General features: G+C 45.4%; 1 protein-coding gene and 1 long non-coding RNA gene across 3 annotated transcripts in view; one reads left to right on the top strand and one right to left on the bottom strand.

Annotated features, from left to right (window-relative positions):
* Positions 1-26837, bottom strand: part of LOC138758440 (collagen alpha-1(XI) chain-like) — a 337229-nt gene that overhangs the window by 22598 nt on the left and 287794 nt on the right. For both annotated transcript variants that reach the window (XM_069927352.1, XM_069927353.1), the window contains 11 exons: positions 26384-26437; positions 25510-25563; positions 23209-23262; positions 20186-20239; positions 17005-17112; positions 16017-16070; positions 14350-14403; positions 11688-11795; positions 9573-9626; positions 6334-6369; positions 6193-6246 (listed from right to left, as the gene is read on the bottom strand). In XM_069927352.1, the coding sequence (XP_069783453.1) occupies positions 6193-6246; positions 6334-6369; positions 9573-9626; positions 11688-11795; positions 14350-14403; positions 16017-16070; positions 17005-17112; positions 20186-20239; positions 23209-23262; positions 25510-25563; positions 26384-26437 (684 nt within the window). The remainder of the gene's footprint in view (positions 1-6192; positions 6247-6333; positions 6370-9572; positions 9627-11687; positions 11796-14349; positions 14404-16016; positions 16071-17004; positions 17113-20185; positions 20240-23208; positions 23263-25509; positions 25564-26383; positions 26438-26837) is intronic.
* LOC138758441 (uncharacterized) lies at positions 72-26610 on the top strand. Its single transcript, XR_011354282.1, has 3 exons — positions 72-182; positions 23118-23301; positions 26386-26610. It is a non-coding gene; the product is annotated as an uncharacterized lncRNA (long non-coding RNA).

Raw genomic sequence — 26837 nt, 5'->3', positions numbered from 1 at the left:
CCTATATCCACCCTTGCCAAAGAGAAATAACTAGAACCGAGTGGGCTGGTGACGGTTAAAAATTCTGTCCAAGGAACTACACAAAGAATGCAGTGGGGGAGTAGCTGATGGTTTAGTGGAGTGAGAGAAGCAGAGCTCGTTACAAGCAGCGATGAGACTGGAGGGAACAGACCAAGGTACAGGTAATGACTGCAACAATAGTCATGCTGGATTCCTAGTTAATGTTAAATGCTACCATTTGGCATGATTAAACCTTTTACCGTTTTCTGTGAACCTTTTCCAAAATTAAGCTGTGTGCCTGACACGTAAAACTATGCTCTTTGCAGTACAGCAGAACTGGGACTTTTCTCTTTGGAGCATAAAAGGATGACAGGAGACTTGAGAGGTCTACAAGATTATGGGAGGCATAGACAGTGGCAGACAGCCAGCACCCGTTTCCCAGGGCAGGATCAGCAAACACCAGAGGACATAAAGTGAAGGGAGGGAAGTTTAGGGGAGACATCAAGGGCAATTTTTTTCCCCCCACACAGAGAGCTGTGGGTGCCTGAAAGGCCTTGCCGGGGATGAAACATCGGGGGCATTTAAGAGATTCTTAGACAGGCACATGGATGGAAGAAAAAAATAGAGGATTAACTGGGTTGAGAGGATTTAGTACTTTTTTTAAGGAATATATGGGTCAGCACAACATTGAGGGCTGAAGGGTCTGTATTGTGCTGTAGTGATCTATATTCTAACTCTGTTCACAGGATAGTAAACAATTCACAAATTATGATTAGCTAGCAGTTAGCACAATGTTATTGTAGCAATGGTGACTAGGGTCTGTAAATAGCTTGTACGTTCTCCCTGTGTCTACGCTGGTTTCCGCTCATCATTCAAAAGATTCATGGGTTGTCAGTTTTTTGGGTGTAAATGAACAGCATGGAATCATGCTTGTTACCGTGCTGAATATTAAAATGTATTAAAACATTTAGAAAATTATTAATGTAGGAATAATTGGGTCAGCACAGATTGGTGGGCTGAAGGGCCTGGTTTCTGCTCAGAGTGTCTCTACAGTTTCCATTCCACAAAGACATGGTGCATTGTGTACAACCGCTGCCTCGCAGCTCCTGAAACCTAGGTTTGGGCCTGAGCTTGGGCAGAGTCCTGTGGAGTTTGCACGTTCACCCTGTAACCTTGTGGGATTCCCCTGGGTGCTTCAGTTTCTTCTTGTCTCCCAGAAGAAGGGTGGGTAAGTTGTTGGCCACTGCATATACTTCTTGAAGTGTGTTGGTGACCGGCGCTGCCAAAACCACTGTGATGGCAGTGTTGTGGCTGGTGTGGTTGCAGGGGAGAGTAGAGTGTGGAGACACAGCACTGCCTCGAAGGGTTCAGCTCCCTGGACCTACTGCCGATGGCTCAGTACAGGCTTTAAAGGAGCCGAAGGTTTGTTTCAAAATCTAGCAACCCTCAGGGTTGCAAGGTCGTGACCTCGGTGCTCGGTAGCGGCCACGAGGGGAGCAGTGGACTGGCGCAGAGCACCAAAAACAGGGAGAGCAACCCGCCCCAACCCCCCCCCCCCCCCACCCCCACCTTTGAGAAGGCGAAGGACCCTGTAGGACAGGGATGAGACCAGTTAGGGACTCAGTGGCAGAGGGAGCCACACAGGCTGCGGGGGACCCGCACATGCTGCTGGAAACTGGCTCATGGGAACCAGGTATTTTTGAGCCAGGATTCCAGTGGCTTCTGAGGACAAGAAGGGACTTGGGTGCTGAAGGTTCCCTGATTGTATTGGAGGTTTGGATCGGGAGCTCAGGAAGCCGACGGATTTAACAGGAGTCCACACAGCTGCGGAAGCGCTGGAGGGACACTCAGTGACTCTGAAAGACTCTCTTTTGCTTCTCTTTCTCTCGTACTGTAAGGGGAGCCGGGCGACACTAATGGTGACTCTTTGTCTTCCTTACAGCAGGTTGAAGGCAACTTTACGAGCTCTGTCGTGTTACATAATAATAAAGGAATATTAAATCTTCATGTGCTACCACAGGAGGTGGAACCAGGCACTTTTCAGAAGGATTTTGATAGGCACTTGTTATAAATGAAATTGAGTAAACTATTCCAGAATATTATATTTCTATGTACCGTGATGCAATGGGTTAATTTAATATATGCTTATAAAAGGGATTAGAATTGGGTTGGCTGTTAGGTTGCATGCATTGCACAGACACGGCCTTGCAAAGTCCAAGGGCAGGTGCAAACAGAACGTTCTGGGCTTTAGCAACATGTACAAGCCCATCCCAGAAACTGAAATATTTGCAGAGAGTTGGGGCCACTTGTTTTTTTTTTGCCAAGCCTGGAAATTACAACCTTTGCAAACTGGAAAAAAAACAGTGCCTGGAACTTCAGGAGGGGACGGCAGAGAATGAGAGAAAGAAGGTAGTCAGCGGAGGGCAGTCTGAGAAAGGGCTGGACAGAAGCGGCACTGTTGAAAAGGCTTCCTTTTTCAAGACGAGGCACAACTCTAATATGGTCGCTTGAATGCATGCTCTGTGGAAATCAGGAGTGGCGGCTTGTCTTCCCGGTGTGGTGAAGAGAAGAACCTGGAAAGACAAGTTTCTTCTGGAAGACACTCGTGTTTGGTGGTGTCCAACAAGTAGCAACCACCTCTCTGTAACCCTCCACTTTCCTGCCTGGTAATTCTAAATGAAGCAATGAAGTTTGCTTGAATGTAATGACTGTTTGATTCTGTGCGCACGATTGAAGATTACTGGAAACAGTGGAAATGTGGACAGTGGAAGATTGGCCAGTAAAAAGGACTTTCTTGAAAACATATTACACACACTTGCGCTTAGATTAGGTTTGGTGGGAGGGATTGTGTAAATAACTTAGTGCTGATAAATTAAGTGTTCTAATTTTGTTTAAGGAACCATTGCTTTGGTGCATTTCTACTGCTGCTGGTATATGGGGGGGGGGGGGTCACTGAACTCGTAATGATGATTATGTTACACGCTCTCTGAGAAATGTATCGTGTGTGGACGTCTGTGTTCCATGGTCCGTAGATATGATGTTTCGTCTGGTTGTATAGGTAAAGTCAGACGATAATGAACTTGCATTTAAATAGGCAAGGCATAGAAATAAAAAGTCCTCATGCGGGTAATAGGATTATGTGGATGTGCAGGGGTGTGGAGTCGGCTTCTCTCGAGGACTCGAAGACCTTAAGGGGCATAGATAGATCAGAAACTTTCTTCCATTGTAGAAGACTCTGAAACTAGAGGATGTAGGTTCGGGGCAAAGGCTTTAAAGGTGGAAATGTTTCACCCTGGTTGGAATCTGGAACACTGCCTGACTGGATGGTGAAGGGAGACATTCCCGTGGCATTTAAACAGGAATGTAGAAAGTCCAATGGGATTAGCCTAGAGAGCAGTCGATGACCAGCAAAGACTTGGTGGGGTGAAGGGCCTGTTTCAAGAGGTATTTCCAGAGGTGAACCTCCTCTGAACTGTTTGCAGCAGGATGTGGCTTCCTGTGTTAAACAGCAGATCAGCTGATTATTTTCGAACTGAGTTCATTCAGGCCAGAAGGGGTAAGGAATTCTGTGATATTCTCATTGTTTTAGGACCACCGTTTCTGGCAAGTGTTTGCTCCAGATTCATTTACACGTTCAAGCTGGCAGAGTACCATTTCAACTTGTTATCTCCAAATCATTACTCTTCTCACCTGTGTTATACTATTCCTGTAGCGTAGTCACTGTGTTCCCTGAGGAACACATGCCAAGCAAAACGCTGCTGAAATCATTTTGTGGGTCAGCATCGTGTGTGGACTGAGTTAGGAGATCTGGGATGAGACAAGGACAGAGGGAAGATCACCGGCCGGTATGAAGAGGCATGAGTTGGCAGGCGATCAGGTGGTTTTCAAACTTTTTCTTTCCACTCACATATTGCGTTAAGTAATCCCTATGCCTTAGGTGCTCTGGGATTAGTAAGGGATTGCTTATTATGTGAGTGGGAAGCTGTAGTAAATGTAGTGATGTAATGTATTCTGCTGACTGCTTGCTATTGGTTATGACTGTAGATTGGCTCCACCCTACTGGTACAACAGATGGTGCAACTTATCTCACTGGTCAGTAGAGGTGGCTTCTTCTGTTAATAAAAACCTACAGTATGATACAAGCCTGGTCCTTGCTTACGGCATATCAGAAGGGAAGGTTGAGAATCACTGCTCTAGACCCAATTGTTACTGAAATATTTGCTTGAGAAAAATTGGCCCATTTCCTTTGGAGTTCTGAGACCGTGCACATAACGAGTCCATGAGGTACGATTAAAACATTGGTTTTCAAACTTTTTCTTTCTGCCCGCATACCACCTGAGGCAATCCCTTACTAATCACAGAGCACTGATGGCATAGGGATTACTTCAGGTGGTATGTGAGTGGGAAGAAAAAGATTGAAAACCACTGCTTTATATTCTCAGTCCCTTTGCAGGGACTGTATCCAAAATGCTGACCATCCCTTTACCTGCATGATCTGCTGAGTATTTCCAATTTATTTTTTGTTCCAGATTCTAGCATCTGCGGTCTCTTGGCACCAATGCATAGAACATTACAGCACAGTACAGACCCTTCAGCCCACGATGTTGTGCCGACCCATATATACCTACCAAAAAAAAACTAAACCCTCCCTACCTCATATCCCTCTATTTTTCCTTCATCCTGTCTAAGAGACTCTTAAATGCCCCTATTGGTCCAGCCTTATGCACCAACCCTAGCAAGGCATTCCAAGCATCCAATACTCTGTGTTAAAAAAAACTTACCCCTCATATCTCCCCTAAACTTTCCTCCCTTCACCTTGTATAGGTGTCAACTAAATTATGTGATAAGCTAAAATCTTGGATGGAAGGTTGCTGACCTGAGATAGTCACTCTATTACTTGTTTCCAGAGATGCCGCCTGACCAACTAATTTTCTGACTTTGTATGTATACTTAGAGTTTGGCAACCTTACTTACAGTGCATTGGTACTCAGATAGATTGATTTTCCCCCCTTTTAAATAGGGATAAGGTCAAATTATCGCAGTAAGGCCAGAAGTGTGATTACAGAAATGGGACTTGACGCGGATGACACACCTGCCCTTTTCCTTTCAGGTCCTTAGTTTTCCCCTCTTTTCCTTTCCATTATTTCTTTTCATCACGACTTCAGTAGGGGATCATGTGCCACACAATTCGAGATAAGTTTTTGAAGTGTATTTGCTGAGGTGAGTCGTGGGGGGTGGGGGGGGGTGGTGTGTGGGAAATGTGGACAAATAAGGACTTTGGGTATAAACATGGATGGCTTTATTTATTGGACTTTGTAAGTCTGTGAAAACTAAACTAAAATATTTTTTAAAATTCTGACCTTGTTTTAGAACTCTTTTAATTTTGATTGTCTTCAATCTTCAGTGGAAGGAAATCACTTGACGTAAATTGTTTGTGGATTTCTAGGCGCAGGGTCTAATTTGAAGGGATGAACTCAAAATGGTTACAAGGAAACAATTTGGAGGTGATATTATGCCTTGTTTAAAATTGGAAAAATTAGATATGTGGTTAATAACTCAAATATTAAATTTCAAATGATATGGGGTTCCTTCTTGGACTACTACCATAATCTTAATGTTTAGTGTTAAACTAGAATAAGGAAGTAGATTTAAGACAGACGATGTGTTACCAACTTCAATTCAATGTGCATTTTATCTTTTATATCACTGATGGTCAGACGCGCAATTTTGATTGAATGGAAAGATAATACTCCACCTACACATATACAATGACTATTATGTCATGTTTAAACTTGGGGGAAAAGAAATCAAATATTAAATTTCAAATTATATGGAGTTCGTTCTTGGTCTACTACCATAATCTTAAAATTTAGTGTTAATCTGAAATCTTGGCCTTGTGGGCTGCCCTTTTCAAAGACTGTGCCACCTGGATTTATCAACCTTGCTTAGGGGAAGGGGCTTTGATTTCTTTTTTGTTCTGTACTATTTCAGTGCCTTGAGTGTACTTTGGAATTTATGATCATTATTGCAACTTCTTTTTCCAATCTTGTAACACACTTCATAATTGCATTGTTCCATATTTTAATTGGAAAATATCAATAGAAATATTTTTATAAGTGAAGGCGGAAGAGGAGACACGTTCTCTTGGACCTAAGCCCTCACCAGGAAGTGAATGATTGGAAGAATGCTTACAGGAGGTCCAGGCGGTCCGGGAGCCCCAACATCCCCTATCAAACCCACGGGTCCCTGCAAGGAAGAAATCACAACCTGGTCAGTTCGAGCGCCACAAGTGGTGGTGCGATTGCCAGTAACGCCACCGCTGCAGCTACTTACTTCAGAACCTTTGGAGCCTTTCGCCCCCTGTGGACCCTGAAACAGAAGAAAACTGGGTAAATGTGACAGGTCTCAGTGATCGTGGTTAGGCATCAGGACTCATTCGAACCATAGAAGGCTACAGCACAGAAAAACAGGCTACTTCGGCCCTTCTAGTCTGTGCCGACCATCATTCTGCTAGTCCCATTGACCTGCTCCCATTCCATAGCCCTCCAGAACTCTCCCATCTGTGTATCTATCCAATTTATTCTTAAGATCGAGCCCTCATTCACCACATCAGATGGCAGCTCATTCCACACTCCCACCATTCTCCGAATGAAGAACATAACCCCATTGTTCCCCCTAAACCTTTCCCCTTTCAGCTTAAAACTATGATCCCTCGTATTTATCTCCTCCAATCTAAGTGGAAAAAGCCTACTTGCATCTACTCTGTCTATATCTAGGGCAGACACTTCAAACTTACCTAAACTGAGGACGTACAGGGTCAACATCAGAAGTTCTCTCAATAGGGGTGGGGGGGGGGGAGGGGAGAGGCTTACCTGTCATGATCCTTCACACGCTGCCAACACACTTCCCCCTCATCACGCATGCGTGAGCTGGCACTCATGCACGTAGATGAGAAGAAACGTGGCTGCGCACGTCAAAATTAAAAGGTAAGTATCCTTTCTGCCCCTTAATTTGTCCTCCATTTAGGGGTGCAGGACCTACATCTCCCCCCCCCCCAAATGGAGGACAAATTAACATCCGACTCAAGGTGCTGCCAGACGGAGGACAGAGGGCTCAAAAGCTGGACTGTCCAGTCTATAATTGGATGTCTGGTCACCTCATTATCTTGTAAATCTTTATCAAATCTCCCCTCTCTCTTTTTCACTCCAAGGAATAAAGTCCTAACCTGTTTAGTCAGAGACCTGGCAACATCTTAGTAAATCATAGTAAGATCCTTCCTGTATTCAGGAGAACTGCACACAATATTCCAAATTTGGCTTCACCATTGCCTTAAATTTCTTTTTTCTTTCTTTGGCTTGGCTTCGCAGACGAAGATTTATGGAGGGGTCCACGTCAGCTGCAGGCTCGTTTGTGGCTGACAAGTCTAATGCGGGACAGGCAGAAACAGTTGCAGCAGTTGCAAGGGAAAATTGGTGGGTTGGGGTTGGGTGTTGGGTTTTTCCTCCTTTGTCTTTTGTCAGTGAGGTGGGCTCTGCGGTCTTCTTCAAAGGAGGTTGCTGCCCGCCGAACTGTGAGGCGCCAAGATGCACGGTTTGAGGTGAGATCAGCCCACTAGCGGTGGTCAATGTGGCAGACACCAAGAGATTTCTTTAGGCAGTCCTTGTATCTCTTCTTTGGTGCACCTCTGTCTCGGTGGCCAGTGGAGAGCTCGCCACATAACACGATCTTGGGAAGGCGATGGTCCTCCATTCTGGAGACGTGACCCACCCAGCACAGTTTGATCTTCAGCAGCGTAATAATTTCATCATAACATCCCAACTCCTATATTTAAATTTATGAGAGCATAGATGCCAAAAAGCTTTTTTTACATCTGTGTCCATCTGCGACACCACCTTCAGGAAACAATGTATCCTGACATTCAGGGCACCTGCTGAGACAACTCCTGCATTTTCCTAGTCTCTTGCTTATGTCCCAAGATTAAAAGGCAGCACAGTTAGTGTTGTAGTTAGCACAACACTATTACAATGCCAGCGATCGGGGTTCGAATCCAGCACTGATGGCAAGGAGTTTGTACATTTTCCTTTGGGTCCTTCGATTTCATCCCGCGTTCCAAAAACATACGGGGTTAGTAGATTATTAATTAACCACCTGGGTAACGGATTTGTGTTAACCTTTAGTTTAAAGTTAAAAGATATTTCTCATGTTGCCTTAGTAAATTACAGAGTTAAAGTATTGCATCTGTATTCTTAGTAAGTTAGCTGTGGGCCGGTACAAGATCACACACAGGTCATTGCACATTTATAGAAAACCACTGTTTTCTGAGAAGAGTGTTCATTCTCGGAGCCGACATGTCTGGGAAAGACAGAGTTAATGGATTTCAAGTGGGTCTCCATTATTCAAGAACTGCTGGAGGAAGCCACAGTTTTTATTCAAAAGCCGATTTTAGGTGCTCGGATGCAGATAACGCGCCAGGAGACGCGGCTGGGGGAGTGAAGCTGGGACGTTCAGATGGCCGCGGAGATTTTTCCGTCGCCTGAATGCGCCAGCTGAAGGAGAGCCATATTTGACTGTGGCCGTAGTCCCACTGCTGCTTTCAGGTGCCACAGGGGATTCTCTGAGCCAGAGATTATACCTTCAGGTGGAGAGTTAGGTAAGTGTTCCTCCTGGCCAGGTTCTCCACTTGCAGGTGGCCACCCGATTGCCGCATTGGGGTAGAATAGGTGGCTTTACAGTCTGGAATTCTGGCCAACTGAAAGCAGCTAAAGTCACTTAAGCCTCTTGAGCAGAGACAAGGTCAGAGGTTGTTACAGATATGAAGTGGTTTTGATAAAGGAACAGAATTTCAGTAGAAATAAAATTGATGGTCAAGGTGCCTCTGCAGGGTCATAATGTTTTACAGCAGAGAAATGGGCCCCTTTGCCTTAAATTGTCAATGCCAAGCAAGTTTTCTACCTGAGCTAGTCCCACTGGCTCCTAAACCTCTCCTGTCCACTCACCTATCTAGGCGCATTTGAAGTGAACCCCTCCAATTATCGAGGACCCTTTCTATCCAGCACACAGTCTCTCTCACCCACTACCGCAAAGAAGGAGGCACAGGAGCATAAAAATAAGGACCACCAGGGTTTCAAATAGCTTCTTGTGAGATTGATAAACGATATCCAGCAACCAAACTTTTATTCACAGTAAAGCCCTTGGCATCCAGCGCCTACGTTGCTTGAATTGTGGATAACGGGGTTTTACTGTATATACATTGTAAATTATACATGTATGTATATATGTGATTATTATGTATAGTGCTCTGTGTGTGTGTGAGCAAAAGTGTGCATGTGTGTGTACATGCATGTGTGATTGTGTCCATGTATGTGTGTGCGCACATGTGTGAGCGTGCATGCACGCGTGTATGTGGGCGTGTGAGCATTCGCACATATGTGTAGGTATCTGTGTGTGTGTGTGTGTGTGTGTGTGTGTGTGTGTGTGTGAGCATGCGCGCGCCATGTTCCATTTCATTTGGCGGTAGATGTCCGGTCAGATGATATTGAACTTGAACAAACTGATGAAAAGTGTCCACTTACCGGTAATCCAGGAGATCCCGGGGGCCCGGTGGGGCCACTGAGCCCTGATATTCCCTGAAACAAGAAGGAAGAGAAAGGAATAGTAATATCTGAGCTACTAATGGACTCGTGAGTCACTGTTCATTTACAGATGTACATGGCAGAGAAATGACATCTTCTGGAACATTAATGTACACCATGCAGAAAGTAAAAGACCAAAAATCCAGCTACCAGAAATCCGGACCACCTGAGAATTCAGACTTTTCGAAAATTCAAAAACATTTTTAAGTTTAGCGGGCTTTGGCGTGCGTGCATAAGCCCACTACAAGTTTTTCTTTAAAGCTGCACGTTTTGATCAGTGAAGCGCGCTGTATTTACTAATGAATAAACTATCAAAATTTACCTGTTCATTTCTATTTTTATTTTTCTGTAAATCTGAATTTTAAAAGTACTGCCTGAGAAAGCGGAAAACCCAAAAATCTGGACCGACCGAATCCCCGAGCAGTCTGGATTTTCGGACTTCTGCCATATTAGTTACTGAAGGAACCCTGCAGTCTGAGTGGAACCATTCAACTGTCTCTCATGTGCAGAAGTCAATAGGATTCAGTAACTTTGGTGCTTCCTTCTGTAGTCGAGTCCACTGAGCACCATTCTCTTATCTGGGTCAGGAGGTTCTGGGTTCTACAGCGCAAATAGCTAGGCTATAGTGAGGGCGCATTGCACCGTACTCACGTGAGATGATGATCTTTTATGTTCTGACATGGTTTTGAGCAGGAACTTTAAGGGTGTTCTTCCCAACAACCAGACCATATCTACCAAATACCTCAACATTGCCCAAAGATGGTTGAAAACAAAATGCTGTGCTCAAATCGGCAAGGATGTCTTCACTTCAAGCATTAGATCATAGACTGTTAACTGCTTTGGGACATCTTAAAAGGTGCTTCTGAAATGGACACTCTTTACATTCCACATATCTTACACACCAGTGGGGATCGAGGCATTGATCAATTCTGACCGGCTGAGTGTCTCCAGCAATTCTTTGACAGCCAAAGACTGCAGCATCTGCAGCTATTGTGTTTCTCTAACATTTGATTTACAGTCACTTCTTCAGAGGCAAAAGTTCTGATACCTGGCCGCTGGTTTGTCTATTCATCTGGAACATGATTGGGGGAGTGCAGAGTGCAAGGCTGGTGTGTGTGTGTGCAGCCAGAAACTGGGGTCTGAAGAGAGGTCATAGCCTGGGTTGGGTTCTCAAGCTAGAATGGCATATGAAGGGCTCAGGCCTGAAACTTAACTTCCAGTGACCTGCTGGGTTTCTTGGGGTCCCGAAGACCAGGTTTCAGGAATGTGGCCAGGTTGAATATTGGGGCCAGGGACTGGAGTGTTTGCATATCACTGGACAATAAAGTATACTATTGGGTGTATTTTATGGATTTTGGGCTGCTGATCACAAAAATAATTTTCCCAACATGTACCGTCTTTTATATATAACCTACTTTTCTGATTTCCTGTTAATATATTAAGTCTTCTTCGAGCATACAAGACTATGAAGTACAGCATGTCAATGAATGTTCAATTTCTGCACTTGGTCTCCATCCCGGCTGATCTTGGTGCCATCCGTGACGAACATGGCGCAAGGTTTCACCAGGATATTGCGACCACCCCTCAAAGCATTTGGTGTCCGTCACTGCTGGCTACCTATTGTTGGGACACTGACACGAGAGGCATCAGATGCGGAGTACAAATGAAAATCAGCGGCGAAACATTTTTTAGGTCAGTTAAACTAAATAAACGTGTCAGCATCATTATGCGTTTAAACATGCTAAATTCAATAAAAGTTCATTTAATGTTCCTCCAACTTCCTACGTGTCACAGCAAATCTGAAATTATCTTTGTGTCCAGCTTGAAGTGGCTTATCATAATCCCCAATTATTTTTGGGAAGCAAACTTGTTGAAAAAAATTGTTGTCCAGTGTTGTCAGTGCTTTACCTGGTAGAAAGATTAAGCATAACTGTTTGCAGTGACCCCGCCAATTGGCATTGAGCACTATGTTGTGATAAGGACCTTTTCCACTTTCCCTGAAAGCTTCTCAATGAGATCCACCACAGTAATTTCGAATCCTCTGATGGTACTCACAATATCTCCCTTGGGTCCTTGTTTTCCTTGGTTTCCTGGGAGGCCTCGGTCTCCCTTCTCGCCCATATCCCCTGGGGGTCCGATCAAGCCAAGCAATCCAGTGTGTCCCTGGAAGAGCCAAAAGAGGGAGAGGTGACCACCAAGGAACAACAGCTACCAGCGAGGCTCGGATCAGGCACCATTCGTGGTGCCTTTCCATGCATAAGGGATTGTTTCTATACAGTCTCGTTTGGGGGAGAGCCAAGGAAGACACCTCTAATTATTTAGTCATACGGATTTTCAATTCCATTTTGGGTAGGATTCAACAGAGGTGCAGTCCATCCAAACAAATCAAAGCATTAAGCATAGAATAACAAACAATAAAGTGACAATATTTCATGGATTCAGTTAACATACTTGCTGACATTTTCAAATTCAACTAATGGGACGAGGCAGAATAATGGTTTGGCATGGAGTAGATGCATTTCTAACCGGCGGCACCCACACTAGGCACTGAGGCATGTATTTCCTTCTGTATTTGTGCATCAATTAGACCCCCACCCTATCAATGTGATCCATTAGGATTGCTGTCTAAAGAGTGCTCGCAAATAAATGAGAATACCTAACACCCCGCACACGGCATCATTCGAAGAGATCCAGGAGGATCAGAGCCAGCACCACCAGGCTGAGGAACAGCTTCTTCCCACGGGCAGTGAGAACGGTGAATGACTGACGCCCTCCAAGACTCAACTACTTATTTAACAAATAATATTTATTTATTTTAATATTTTCATGCAAGTTCCGAGCATATGCATCATTTGTGTGCATGTGCGTCATGTCTATACGCGTGTCTGAAGTGTGTTGAACCGAGGGCCTGAGAACTTGTACAATCGGATAAGAAATGAACTGTTTAGAGTCTGATTTTCATTTCTTTTATGATGATTACAATATTTTACAAATTATAAGAGAGTGGAAACTTGGTTTACTGTTCGTAGCAAGATTCTTGTGTTATGAATGAAGGGTTCATTGCCATACACAGTACAATGTACATTTGCCATGTAAGTCTCACATGCTGCAATTTTCCTGGTACATAAAACACACTAACAATTTAAGCATAATTAACACACAAGAGGAACAAAAGATAATAAATACGAGAAAAAAAAAATAATCACAGATGTCTACCTAGACAGGAAGAAGGTTTGGAAGAATGAGGCCTACGTTTATAAGAGTCACTGACGCTCAACTCAAGAATCTATCGGGAATAGAAATACTTCAATAAAAGTACGCTTTATTCCCACAAGCGAGAATACCTGTCTCCCTCTCTATCCCCATCACCTTTCTCCAGCTCTCCGTCTCCTTCAATCTCCATCCAGGTATACATCCTCCCCCTCTAACTTTCCTTCTGCCCCCTCTCACCCTTTTGACCTTTTGCCTGTGCTCTTCCCTGCACCATTTTATTCAGGAGCCTGCCTGCTTTTTGATTGTACTTTCAAGAAGGGCCCAGGCCCGAAACGCTGGTTATGCATCTTTGCTACATAAAGGATGCGACGTGACCTGCTGAGTTTATCCAGTTAAAAGGAATTACCACATGGATTCCTGTCAACTCCATGACAAAATTTCACACTTTAAATTTCTGACACAAATCCAACATTAATTGGGAGCACATGTAAACTTGTCAACTGAAAAAGAGCAAAGATAATTTCTGACGTAGTATCTCTGACTTGCAACGTTCACTCACTGTTTCTATCACCACAGGTGCTGCCTGATTGGCTGAGTGTTTCCAGAATTTTCTGCTTCTAACTTAGATTTGCGCATCTTTTTTTAAAAATTGTTTCCGCATCACAGGCCAGAAATAGATCCTCGTTCTTGGTGTCAAGGTTTCACTGTGTCAGAGGGCACTATAGCGTGCTGCGGCGATTTGGGAGGGGAAACAAGAAAGCCTAAAATTTCAGAGGAACTAGCAAGTCGCGCAGCATCCATTGTTTTGGGCCTGGGCCCTTCTTTGAAGTTTGAGCCAAAAAGCAACATAGGCAGGGGCCTGAATGAAAAGGCTGGGGGAAGAGAGAAGAAAGGGTAGAGGGAGAAGCACAGGCCATAACCAGACATGATAGGAGGGAAAGGAGAGGAAAACAGAGAATTGATTTGGAGAGGGACAATGGTTCCATGAATGCAGAGGGAGAGGAAAGGAGAGAGAGACAGAGAGAGAGACAGAGAGGTAGAGGCAAGGAGACATAGGTTTCAGGGAAAGAAAGATGTGGGGGGGGGGGTGGGCTGAAAAACTGGAGAGGCTGATGTGCGCCCTAACAGAATTTGAGGTGCTGTTCCTCTAATTTGAAGGTGGTCTCAGGCTGGCGGGGCATGATACCGTGGACCGGCATGGGAATAGGGTGGAGAATTAAACACGTTGGCAGCGATTTGCGAACAGTGCCTCATTTCAGGTGCGACGGTGTGGCATGCTTCAAGTTTACAACGGAGCAGAATCCCTTGCGCAGGTTGGAAGCGATGACCCAAGTAAGGGACTCAGCAGGTCAGGCAGTATCCATGGACAGTCAACGTTTCCAGTTTTTCAAGACTGGGGATGAGTTAGAAGGACTAAGGAGGAAGTCATGAGCATTGAACAAAGGGAGAGAGAGGTCAGGGAAAAGAGAACATGGGGGGTGGGGTGGGGGGAGAGATTACCCACCTTGTCACCTTTCAATCCTTGATTGCCCTTCAAACCTGGCATACCAGGAGGACCCTAAACGAAAGGAAAGCAACAGTTAATAAATTACTTCATTGGAACTTTAAAGCAGCAATGAATCCGTCCCACTAAAGGTGTGAGGCAGCAGCTCTGACTATGCTCGTTGTCCCAACCCACGGGGATAGGCTGAGGTAAAATGGACGCTCAGGCAGGTGTGGATCAATGGATTTCAGTGCAAAATTACTCAGGGCATTTAGTTTGCTAGCTTAGAGTTAATTTTGGAGATTTCTTGGGGTTGGAGAAGATTGACTTTTGCCTTAATAATGCTGATCAATTCACTGACACGGTGCTCAAACTGAAAATAAATATTGGTCTTCTCTCCAGAGAGCTGAAGGTTCTCACTCTTGAGACCCGCAGCTTAATCATCAGCCTATGATAAAATCTTCTACCACAGAAATAACCAGAAAGAACAATGAGGTATTAGCCTTTATAACTGGTCCTTTGGAATATAAATTTAGGGGAGTATCATTGCAATTCTCCTGACTAAACTGTGATGGCTCAGAACCATGTTCTCCCCAGATTCAAATAATGTAGAAAAATTACTTATAAATAATTTATAAATGGTTAGTCTACATCAGTGGTTCTCAACCTTTTTCTTTCCACTCACATCCCACTTTAAGTCATCCCTAGGCCATTGTTGCTCTGTGATTAGTAAGGGATTGCTTAAGGTGGGATGTGAGTGGGAAGGGAAGGTTGAGAATCACTGCTCCAGACCCAATTTGGACTGAAATATTTTGCTTGAGAAAAATGGCCATTGGTCCACTTCCTTTAGAAATCGTCCACATGGCAAGTCAATGAGGGATGATTAAAACAGTGGTTCTCAACCTTTTTCTTTCCACCCACATCCCATCCTAAGCAATCCCTTACTAATCACAGAGCACTGATGGCCTAAAGATGACTTAAAGTGGGATGTGAGTGGGAAGAAAAAGGTTGAGAACCACTGAGGGCAGCATGGCTAACGCTGTTACAGCGCCAGTGATCGGGACTGGGGTTCGAATCCCCTGTCTATAAGGAGTTTGTATGTTCTCCCCGTGTCAGCGTGGGTTTCCTCTGGGTACCATTCAAAATCTACCGGGGGTTTTTAAGGGTCAATTGGGTGGCACAGGTTCATGGGCCAAAAGACCATGCTGCAAGGGTACATTTTAAATTCAATTAAAAAATTAAATCGGTTTGGTACAGAGAAGGCCGGTGCATTGTGAGGTTTTCCAAACTATTGGTTATTTGGATAGAGAGGAATCTTTCTTCTGGTGGAGAATTGAAGATGAGGTGTTATGAATAGAGAGAGCTCTGCCACAGGAGGGGAAAACTCTCACAGGAAGCAATTTAATTGATAAATTTAAAGGATGTAATTTGAGGAGTAACTCGCTGGACCCCATGGTGTCACTGAATGCTCAACCGATCGGCATGCTGATTTTTCTCCATGTGCTAGGGTGGTTGAACAGCTGAGTTCACTGTTGGAAGTTGGGGTGGGGGTTCAAGCGAGGGGCTAGTTCTAGCTGAGGGAGGGGTCAGGCCAGGGGGGCCAAGTGGCACAATGGGTGGATGGGGGTCGAAGAGGAGTGCAAACCCCCCACCCACCGACCCCGGAGCCCACTGTTCCCATGTCTTACCATTGGGCCAGGGGGTCCATTCTCACCAGGTGGCCCAGAAAGACCTTGTTCTCCCTGTTGAGACAAAAATGTTACAAGAGTCACTTTTCGAGCACAGGGACTGACCCTTTGGCCCACATGTCAGAGCTGAGCATAGATCCAAATCAAACCAAAACTGATCTTCATTCTTTATAGATATCCCTGCATCCCCTTTATATGCATCTTGAAGCTGCTTAAATTCTACCATTGTATCTGCTTCCACCACTATTCCTGACATCCCATTCCAGGCAGTCTCTGTGTAAAAGGTTTGCCCGCACAAATCCCTTAAACCACCCCCTCTTCACCTTAAACGCATGTTCCTTAGTGCGTGACAGTTTTACCCTCGAGAAAAGATTCTGACTTGTCTTCACTGCCAGTTAAACATGGGTTGAACCTGGCAATTTAGCAGTTCACCTGCCAGTGTGAATGCTCTGATCCTGGAAAGGTGGGAGGGACGGGTACAAATCAACCCAGGAGGTTGTTTCAGAGCCGAACTGCATCGATTCGGCTCCAATGTAAATTGGCCAGCGTCACTCTGGACATCACTACTAGAGGTTGTGCCCCCCACCCCCCACCTTGATCCGCGATAGCAGATATTTAATGCACGGACCCGAGATTTCAAGGTCCAGTGTGAATGGCCAGGCTGATATTTCAACACAGATCATTCATAAGCCTATTTAGCAGGTTGGCAGTGATTTTATAAGGTTCTATCAGGACCCCTCAGCCTCTGGCACTCCAGGGAAAAAAACCCATGTTAGTCCAATCTCTCCCCAAAGTTCAAACCCTTCAAACCAGGCAACATCATGTTGAAGCTCTTCTATAATCCCTTTCACATCTTTCCTGTAATGGGGGCGACCAGAATTGCACACACTATCCCCTGTGTGGTTGAACCGAAGTCTTAGAGCTATTGGCTTATGCTCCCTGCAGTGATAGAGCTCACCCCGAATCATCGCGGACATTATCCACTTACAGATGGCCCAGGAATCCCTCTCAGACCTTCTGGTCCATTGTTGCCCGGTGAACCTTGAGGTCCTCTCGGCCCAGTCCTACCAATTGGGCCTGGCTGTCCAGGGGGACCCTAGGGAGAAACAACATGACCATTTGGCATTACTCCACGAAGGTCTAGGACAGTGGTTCTCAACCTTTTTCTTTCCACTCACATCCCACTTTAAGTATTCCCCATGCCATCGGGGGGCTCTGTGATTAGTAAGGCGATGCTTAAGTTGGGAGGTGAGTGGGAAGGGAAGGCTGAGAATTATGGCTCTAGACCCGATTATTACTGAAATATTTTGTTTGAGAAAAATTGCCATTGGCCCATTTCCTTAGGAATTATGAAACCGTGCACATAACGAATCAATTCGGTACAAATAAAACAGTAGTTTTCAAATTTTTTCTTCCCACTCACATACCACCTTAAGCAATCCCTTACTAATCACAGAGCACCTATGCTGCATTGGGTACAGGAAGGGGTTGCATTGGGTATGGGGAAGGGATTGGTGTTGGGAGAGGAGTGGGAGATTTATAGGTATAAGACAGAGATAGAAGAGAAGAGGGAGAGGGGAGTGCGGAGATGGGGAGAAGGAGGGAGAGGAGAGTGGGGAGGAGAGAGGGAAGGGGATGGAGGAGAGTGGGGACAAGAGGAGAAAAGGGAGAAGAGTGGGGAGGGGAGGAATGGCGGAAAGGTAAAAAGGAAGAGTGGGGAGAGCAGAGAGGAGAGGAGGGGTATGGGACAGAAGGGGAGGGGAGGAAAGGGGAGGGTGAGGAGGGAGAGGGGAGGAATGGAGGGGGCAGAAAGGGGGAAGAGAGAATGGGGAGAATAAAGGGGAAGGAGGGGGATGTAAAAGGGAGGAATGGGGGGAAGGAAAAGAGAATGGGGAGAGGTGCAGGAGGAGAGGAGGTGAATTGAATAAGGTGGGCTGGGGAAGAAGACAGGTGGAGAGTGAGGCTACCTACCATTTCCCCCCCGCCACCACTCCCCAAACGGCGCAGTGTGTTCCACCCACCGAGTGCACTGTTATTATTCCTTTAGTGTCTCTGACAACCACCGCCACCAAGGGCATCAACCACATGGGGACACCCGCTCCCCCACGCTGCGCATCACTCGGAACCATACGGCCAGCCCTTCATCATTACTGGTACTCTAGCAGCGCTGTGGTAGAAACTTCACCAGATGGGACAGCAGCAGTTCCAGAGAGCGGCTCACCATCGGCTTCTCAAGGGCAAGCAACGAATGCTGGTCTTGCCAGGGAAAATAATTGAATGGGTGCAAATGTCAAAGGAAAGTGTCTTAAACAATAAATGTAATTTTAAATGGAAAATTACAGACAATCTGTCATCTTCCTCCAGAGACACAACTAAGTGGAAATGCCAGTAAGGGTCTTCGCAGGCTTATCCATGCTCTCTGATCTTCGGTTGAGGTGTAATGGGATATATTTAGCACAGGTGAAGGAGAAAAGAAACCTCAGCAGCAGGCGAAATACTCTCTGTACAAATCACAAACATTTAAACAACCTGGGGTCAACGTATTCCGGCAGAACATTCTCAGAAAAATCCCTTCTCTGTGTAAAAAATTCATGCAGCAATAGCGTTGCCAATTATTGTCAGAGTACGTACGTGATGTCACATACAACCCTGAGATTCTTTTTCCTACCAGCAAGGAAAGGTAATCTACAATAGAGAGAAATGTACACCCACTGATGAGCAAAGTAAGAGTCCTTAAATGAGTCTCTGATTGAGTCCATTGTTCAGGAGGTTTCTGAACGCGGTGATACGAGTCTTGGGTCCTGATGGCAGCAGCGAGAACAGAGCGCATCCCGGGTGGCGTGGGATCTTGACGATTGCCGCTGCTCTCCGACGGCAGTGATCCCCGTAGATGTTCTCAATGGTGGGGAGGGTTTCGCCTGTGATGTCCTGGGACATGTCGACCTTCTTGCAGGGCTTTCTACTCAGAAGTACTGGTGCGCCCATTCTAGGCTGTGATGTATCCCATCAGCACACTTCCCTCAACACATCCGCAGAAGTTTTCCAATGTTTCCGATGTCACACTCAACCTCCGCAAAATCCTGACTCCTCCTGGATAATCTCAACTTCTTCAGTTATTGTCCTGAATAGCATCTGAAAGGGCTCCAACAGGAGGAAACAGCGACAAGTGCATTGACTGACGTCAATGGAAATAAACTGGTCGGCCCTTTTCATTTTCAAATCAGCCATGGATGAGACCCAGGTAGGTTTAACTGGGCTCCCTGACTACCTTTGAGGTAAGTCAGGAACCCGCTTGGGTTCTGACAGGGTTGACTCGAGTGGACCTTTCCGAACTGCCACTTAACTGGGATGCTAACCAGTTAACCCCATTTTACAAGGCAGTTTGAAGGGGCCTATTGACTGTGTCTTTTCCCACAGATAAAGTGCCGGAGAAACTCAGTGGGTCTCACAGCGTCCATAAGAGGAAAAGATACATAATCAATGTTCTGGGCCTGAACGTTTAGCACGTTTCCATATACACAAAAAGTGCTGCAGAAAGTCAACAGGTCAGCAGTGTCCATAGGAGGCAAAGATGCTGCATATACCAATGTTTAGGGCCTGGGCCCTTCATCAAGCTATAAGCATCAGGTTTAAACATTGGGTACATATCTTTGCCTCCTATGGGCGCTACAGGACCTACTGAGTTTTTCCAGCATGTATGTGTATCTACTACAATCGCAACAAATTAAACTTTCTTGTTTTGTTGGCATGTGGCTGTCAATACCATCTCTTTCAACAAATCGAACACTTGTCAAGGGGCATCACGGTGACACAGCTGGCAACGTCTCTGACTCACCTCTAGAGACCCAGGTTCAATCTTGGGCTCCGGCGCTGTCAATGTGAAGTTTCTACGCCATCCTGGACGCTGCATGCCTTTCTCCACAGCAGTTCCAGGTTCCCCCTCACATCCCAACAGCGTGCAAATTGTCAGAGTTATAGACCACTGTAAATTGCCCCTAGTGGTGTGGGAAAGTGGAGTTGGTGGGAAGGGCAGGCAAATGGGAATATCAACAGGGAATGGAATTACTCCAGGCCAAAATGGCCTCCTTCGGTGCTGTCAGGAGAAGTGGAACTTGCGAAGCATGCGGACATTCACAATCTAATACAACTATTTCACACAGACGCCATACCTTTGCACCTTTCTGGCCCTCTCGACCCTCTTGTCCTGGTTGTCCAGATGACCCCTGGAAGACAGAAGCTGCATTTGAAACCAGTGAGTTCTAAACAGACATTTAAAATAATTCAGGAACAACAGAAACACGCGACAGATTGCCGAATGTGGGGGTGGTATATTAATCCCATTGCCCAAATCTTGCTGCTTAGTAGAGCACAATTATATGGTTTAAAATGAATCCCAGTCTCCTCCCAAGGGAGGAACCTTGCATAATAAGATGCCACAGTGATCATTTTCATTAATGCAATATCCAAAGGCCTATTCATAAAAAGGACAAACACTGCTGGTTCCCATAGGCTCATCCTCCTCTCCCCACCGCTCTCCTAACCTTCCCTATACCCTCACACCTCAACTTGCTCACCCCCATCTTCAACTTTGAGCTCTCCCTTTCTTCCCACCCACCTGGCCCTCAGACCCTTTCATCTCTCCCCCCTTTCCCCCCAACAACTGATCTTCTCTGTTTGCCACCTCCCCCCAACCCTCCTCTCCACTCTGGCTTTCCCAGCCTACCACTTCCTCTCCTTCTCTTTTGCCCTTCCTCCCTTATCCACCTATCACCTCTTTACCTCTGACCCTGTGCTCATCCCCCTACCATTTTATTGAGGCGCCACCTTATATATTGATCATGCTTTGATTCAGGCCCAAACTTTTGGGGTTATGTCTTTGGCTTGGCTTCGCGGACGAAGATTTATGGAGGGGTATCGTGGGTCATGTATCTTTAGTTTTACCATATTAAGTTCGCTGTCTGACCTGTTGAGTTTCCTGGCATTGTATTTTAACCTGCAGAATGATGTCTGAGAATAAAACACCTGAATTGGATTGCAAATAAAATAGGGTTAAGGTTTGCACCCCTTTTTCTGTCTCAGTTTTTTAACAAATATTATCCAGTGAGATCTGTTTCAACTTCCGAAAGGGAATAAGCAACTAATGTTCCCAAGATTGGGAAATACAGCAGTGAGGGTATTGAGTATTGCCAATACTCTGTCCCTGCCATCTCCCACTGTCTCCTAACAATGGTGCCACACCCACCCCAGCTCCCGTTTGCCATCCTCTGCAATGTCTACTGAAGCCCCCTCGCACTGGACCTCCTCACCTCTCTCGGACTCCACGCCAGATGCTGACCATTCGGGGCATCTTTCTCTCCCTCCTTCTCGACCATTTTGGGGTTCTGTGGCTGTCTGCATCTCAACCATGAGCCACCACTTCTCAGTCATGAGGCTTTCAAGGCTAAGGAGATTGGTATTGTCCATGCCCAACAACCCCACTAAACCCTGGTGCCCATTGCAAACATTAGTCCCCTCCAAAACCTGAGCTCTTTGACTGCCAATATATTTCTCAATACACTGAGACTTCGTTAGAACATGATTCGTTAATCCGCGGAATCGCTTATAGCACGAACCAAACTTTGCAAATTTTGCAAGATGGATGGAAAAATGGGTTTGACAGATTATTGATATGCGTTTTGCCCTCAAAATCTGTTTCTTTGATCAAGATGATAAAAGGAACCAAATGAAATTATAAATTAAATACTCCTATTTTTCTGTAAAATAAGTTGATTAAAATTCAGAATCCCAATATTAAAAGAATGCGTTTGCTTTCTTTCCTACCGTGTTCTAATGAGTAATTCAATGATTCCTTCTGTGCTTTCTGCCAACATCCATGGTGATTTCAATCTTCTTATCTCCTCTCTCACCATCTTATCTTTCCGAAAAAAAAACTCTATACACATTCTCTTATAGCCATCATTTCAATGCATCTTTCCCACTTCGATTATGGACATTATCACCTAATCCAGGATCATTTTGAGTTCCCATTTTCAACATTCATCCAGATGGAAGAAGTAAAAACTCTCTCCAAAATTCCATCCACTTGACCATTCACATTTCAAGAGAGGTCGGGGCACTGTCGTGAAGTTTGTCAAACAAGCCTTTTTCCCAATACCTTCTGGCAACAGCTTTTTATCATCCTCTTACTTATGAGCTCTTTTGGGGGTGAGGAGGCGGGTGAGGTCTGGGTCTGGTGCCCTGCTCACCCAGGGCAAGTGCACATCGCCTCTCCTTTCTCAGTGTGGAGATTGCCGCATGGCTGCTGTCTGGCTCACCAGGGGGAAGGCCACTGCAAATGGCTGCTCTGATATGATTGCGTCCGTAGCAACACCTCCACATCAGTGTTTCCCTCCCTTTGTTTTCACTGAGTTTGCTACGTCATGGCGTGACCGAGTGTCCAGCGGTATAACTGGATGGGTGGGCTGGGCTCGTTAGCCTTGGTTAGCAGCCAGACTGAGAGATTTCAAACCCGGGCAGATGGGGCTCAATAGCCTCATCAGGCCTGCCATCTAGGAGGACACTCCTACGTAAAACCTACGACCCGAGGACCTAGCTGTCACCATCCTAGTGTGCTGGGCTGTGGCAGATAAACCCCGGGTGTAAAGGGTAGTGCCAGTACTGCACTCCACTTCAAAAATCTATTGTGCAGGAAATTCTTTAACTCTTTGTCTACCGTAAGGCAGACAGTCGCCACTTTGTCCAGAGCCCCTCATAGAAACTCACATCACCTGGTGATCCCAGGTAGTCTCCCCTCCAGGCCTGAGCCTGCTTAGCTGCCAAGATCAGACAATCTCAGGCATATTCAGGCTATGAGGTGCTCTGTCATGCCCGCGTCTATGATCCTTCCTAAATCTTTGTTCACCAAGTCAAGCCAATAAAAAAAAGCAAGCTTTTCTAAATGACATTGGCCTCATTTCAGTGCTTTGGCCCATTATTCTCCACACTGCATTCAAAATGTGGGAAATCAGGCAAAGACATAGAATTTTCTTCCCTGAATCAGAAGAATTTTCAATTGTAGTCCAGGAGTTTTGTTCAGAATTTTGACTTGTTTACATTCCACAGCAGTTGGGTTTGACATCTTGCATTTGGATTGCAAGGCAATGTGTCCAGATTACCGCGACGTCACAAGAGGTGCTGCAGAATAAATACTCACTCGTTTTCCAGGAGGCCCAGGGGGTCCTGGCTCACCAGATGCACCGATCGGGCCCTGGAAACAAAGAAACATGAAATGGACTCAGTCGTCAAGGTTAGTGCAGCGCTGTTACAGCAATTTGTATGCTCTCCCCGTGTCTGCGTGGGTTTTCCAAAGTCCTCCCACCTTTCAAAAATGTAGGAAGGTTGTAGTTGAATTGGGTGTGGCTCGTGGGCTGGAAGGGCCTGTTACCGTGCCGTATGACCAAAATGTAAAATAAATATTTGCCTGGTGCTCATAACAGTCCATATGAATGAAAAGACGGATGAGACGGCAATTCCTTGCCACCTCATCAACAATTTGTTTGGGAGATATTTTGTTTGTTCCTTTATCAATTTTTATTTGGATTAATTTGGCAAATATGGGTTTCAACATGGTTATCGTAGATTAATTCAGTAACTTGTTTCTCCTGGAGATTAAGGAACTGTCTAATACAGTTCCATCCATTTCTTTTTGTACTTGTGTATATATGGGATACTTGTTAAGTGCTTTCCTTAAAATTTTGTTTGTGCTTATCTGTTAAAAACTCTAAAAGTATTTAAAAGAGGGAGATCAGAGACAGTGAGGATGAAGGGATTAAAGGTAATCTTTAAGTCATGAAATTTAGCCTTCATTATTAAATAATGAAGATTATACACTAATTGCAAGGCCACACATTTCCAGATGACAGAATTGCTATCTGAATGTAGGCCTCTCTCGAAAAGCAGTTCTTCCTCATCTCTGCTTAGCTAAATGAGCCTGTCACCTGTATCCACTTTGCTAAATCATTATGGGTGGCCTGTCTCTTTGCATCACTATCCCCCCCATACCGAAGGTCTCAAAACCGTTCGTTTCTTTCTCAGCAAAGATTTCAACCAGTCCCCCTCTACCGCCACCTGGAAGAACTTTTTCTCACCCTCAGTAACTTCTCCTTTGACTCATCCCACTTTCGCCAACTCAAAGTAGGGTAGCCGCAAGGGCCCCAGCAATGCCTGCCCTTTTGTTGGCTATGTGGAGCAATCCATACGACAGGCCTACACAGGCAAGGCCCCTCAACTCTTCTTCCACTGCATTGAGGGACTACATTCTAGCTGCCTCATGCTTGTTGATTTTATCCACTTCGCTAAAATTCACATTCTCCTCGTCTTTGTCCTAAATCTTGAGACCATGTCCCCTCATTCTTGTCTCACCTGCTATTGGAAACAACTTTCTTACCTGTCTTATCCTTTCATAATTTTAGATCAGTGGTTCTCAACCTTTTTCTTTCCACTCACATACCCTCTTAAATGATCCCTATGTGGCCAACCTTTTCATTTTTAATTTCGACATACAGCACGGTAACAGGCCATTTCAGCTCACAAGTACGTACTGAGAGTGTAGGTTAATTGGGAGACACGGACGCGAGGGCCAAAATGGCCTGCGCTGTATTTCTAAATTAAAAATGAAAAGGTTGGCCATCCCTGCCCTATGCCATTGGTGCGCGTAGGTGGTAAGTGAGTGGAAAGAAAAAGTTTGAAAACCACTGTTTTAATCATACCCCATTGACTCGTTATGTGCACGGTTTCAGAACTCCAAAGAAAATGGGCCAATGACAATCTGAAGCAAAATATTTCAGTAATATTTGGGTCTTGAGCAGTGATTCTCAACCTTCCCTTCCCACTCACATCCCACCTTACTAATCACAGAGCACTGATGGCATAGGGATTACTTAAAGTGGTAGGTGAGTGGAAAGATTGATAACCACTGGTCTAGAACCACAGAACATTCCAGCACAGGCCCTTCAGTGTTTCTAAACTGTGCTGAGCAATTATTTTGCCTTGCTCCATTGACCTGTACTCAGAACATTGCTATTCATATTTCTTCTGTCCATGTACCTGCCCATATTTTTCTTAAATGTCAACATTGTGCCCACATTCACTGGCAACTCATCCCACACTCTCACCATAAAACATTAGAACACTACAGCAGTACAGGCCCTCGATGTTGTGCCCACCCACATCTTCCTTAAAAAAAATACTAAACCCACTCTCCCATAACCCTCTTTTCTTCTTTCATCCATGTGTCTGTTTAAGAGTCTCTTAAATGGCCCTAATGGTTCAGCCTCCACCACCATCCTTGGCAAGGCTTTCCCCCTAATACCTCAGCCTCCACCACCATCCCTGGCGAGGCCTTACCGGCACCATGGCAGGAAGCAGTTCCATTTGGTTGGTGAGGGAAAATGAATCAGGCAAAATAAAATACAGAAAGCCGTTCACAGTACCAGCCCTGACAATAAAGTCCTACCTTGCGGCCAAGATCTCCGATGCTGCCTTTCTCTCCAAGTACTCCGTCGAGACCCTGAGATAAAGCCAAAAATGTAACCATCGCGATAGCAACATCACGACACAAACGCAACAAGAAAAGTACAAAGGTCTGCACTGCTGATGGCAGCAGATGCAATATTAACATTCAGAGGGGAATTGGGTGAATATTTTAAAGGGAGCCATTTTGGGGCAGGGGCCTGGACTCCATTGGCTCTTCCTATGAGCCAGAAAAATTAGAATGGCCTCCTGAAGGGGCTGAGTTCTTTTCTTTGATATTTTAGGGAGGGCTGGTGGGTGGGGGCGGGAAGGGAGGGATGACGGTTTTATATATATATATATATATATATATATAGTGCAGCAGTGAACCGGCCCCACTTGTCACGCATGGTCAGTGGGGTCGCCACGGCAAAGATGGCATTCCGGGTTCTTCCGGTGCAGAACGGGAGAGTGCGTACGTGCTTATGTCAGCATGATGCAAGTTCTGGGATGCGAAGGATAGCCTTAAAGGCTGCAGCGTGAACTTCAAAGTAAATCAGTTGTGCTAAGAGAGCCCACAGTCTGCGGTCTCAGTTCTATCGCTGCGCTCGCGCACAACACGCTACAATACCACATATGTACTTAATTTTTTTCTTTACTTTTATTGAATGTGGTTTTAAAATTCTTAAGTAACATGTTAAACTGAAGGGGGTGTGTTTTTTCTGTAATTCTTAGCATATTAATGTAGGGGAGGTACCTCATTGTGGCAAGGAGGTGCTTCTGGTCGGTTGGAGATGATCAACACTGAAGCGCTGGGTGGACTAACATCCACCCACTCAGATTCTACCCAAATGAGAAATGAACCAATTAAAACTTACAGGTGCACCTGGCTCTCCCGAAGCACCCGAATCACCAAGGAAACCAGCAGGACCCTGTGGAAGGGAAGAGATAGAAAATGTAACAAATGAAGACAACCAATGGTTATGGATTGGCCTTCCCATTAAAAGGCAGTGAGGTTGGATCTACTATAGGAGTCCTCAAACTGTTTAGACCATCGACCCCTTCAGAGAATATGTGGTCCCTCATCAACCCCCAGTGGTGGAATCCCAGCATTGGATATGGGGGAGGGGGCACGGAGATGAGAGGGTGTCTGGGAGAAGGGGTTGGACAGGTGGGGGACTGAAGGGGCTGGATGGGGAATGGCTGGTCCTGTGGGGGGTGTACTGGTCTCGTGGAGGTGCTTGTCTTGGGGGGGCGGGTGGGTGCTGGTCCAGGAGGAGGGAGTGGCAGAGGCTGAGCTGAAACAGGCAAGGGAGGCGCTCTTTTACGTCA

The sequence above is a fragment of the Narcine bancroftii genome, chromosome 3 (genome assembly GCF_036971445.1).
Source record: "Narcine bancroftii isolate sNarBan1 chromosome 3, sNarBan1.hap1, whole genome shotgun sequence".
NCBI lineage: Eukaryota > Metazoa > Chordata > Chondrichthyes > Torpediniformes > Narcinidae > Narcine > Narcine bancroftii.
The sequence above is the reverse complement of the archived record's forward strand: the minus strand, read 5'-3'. Positions and strand labels throughout refer to the sequence as shown.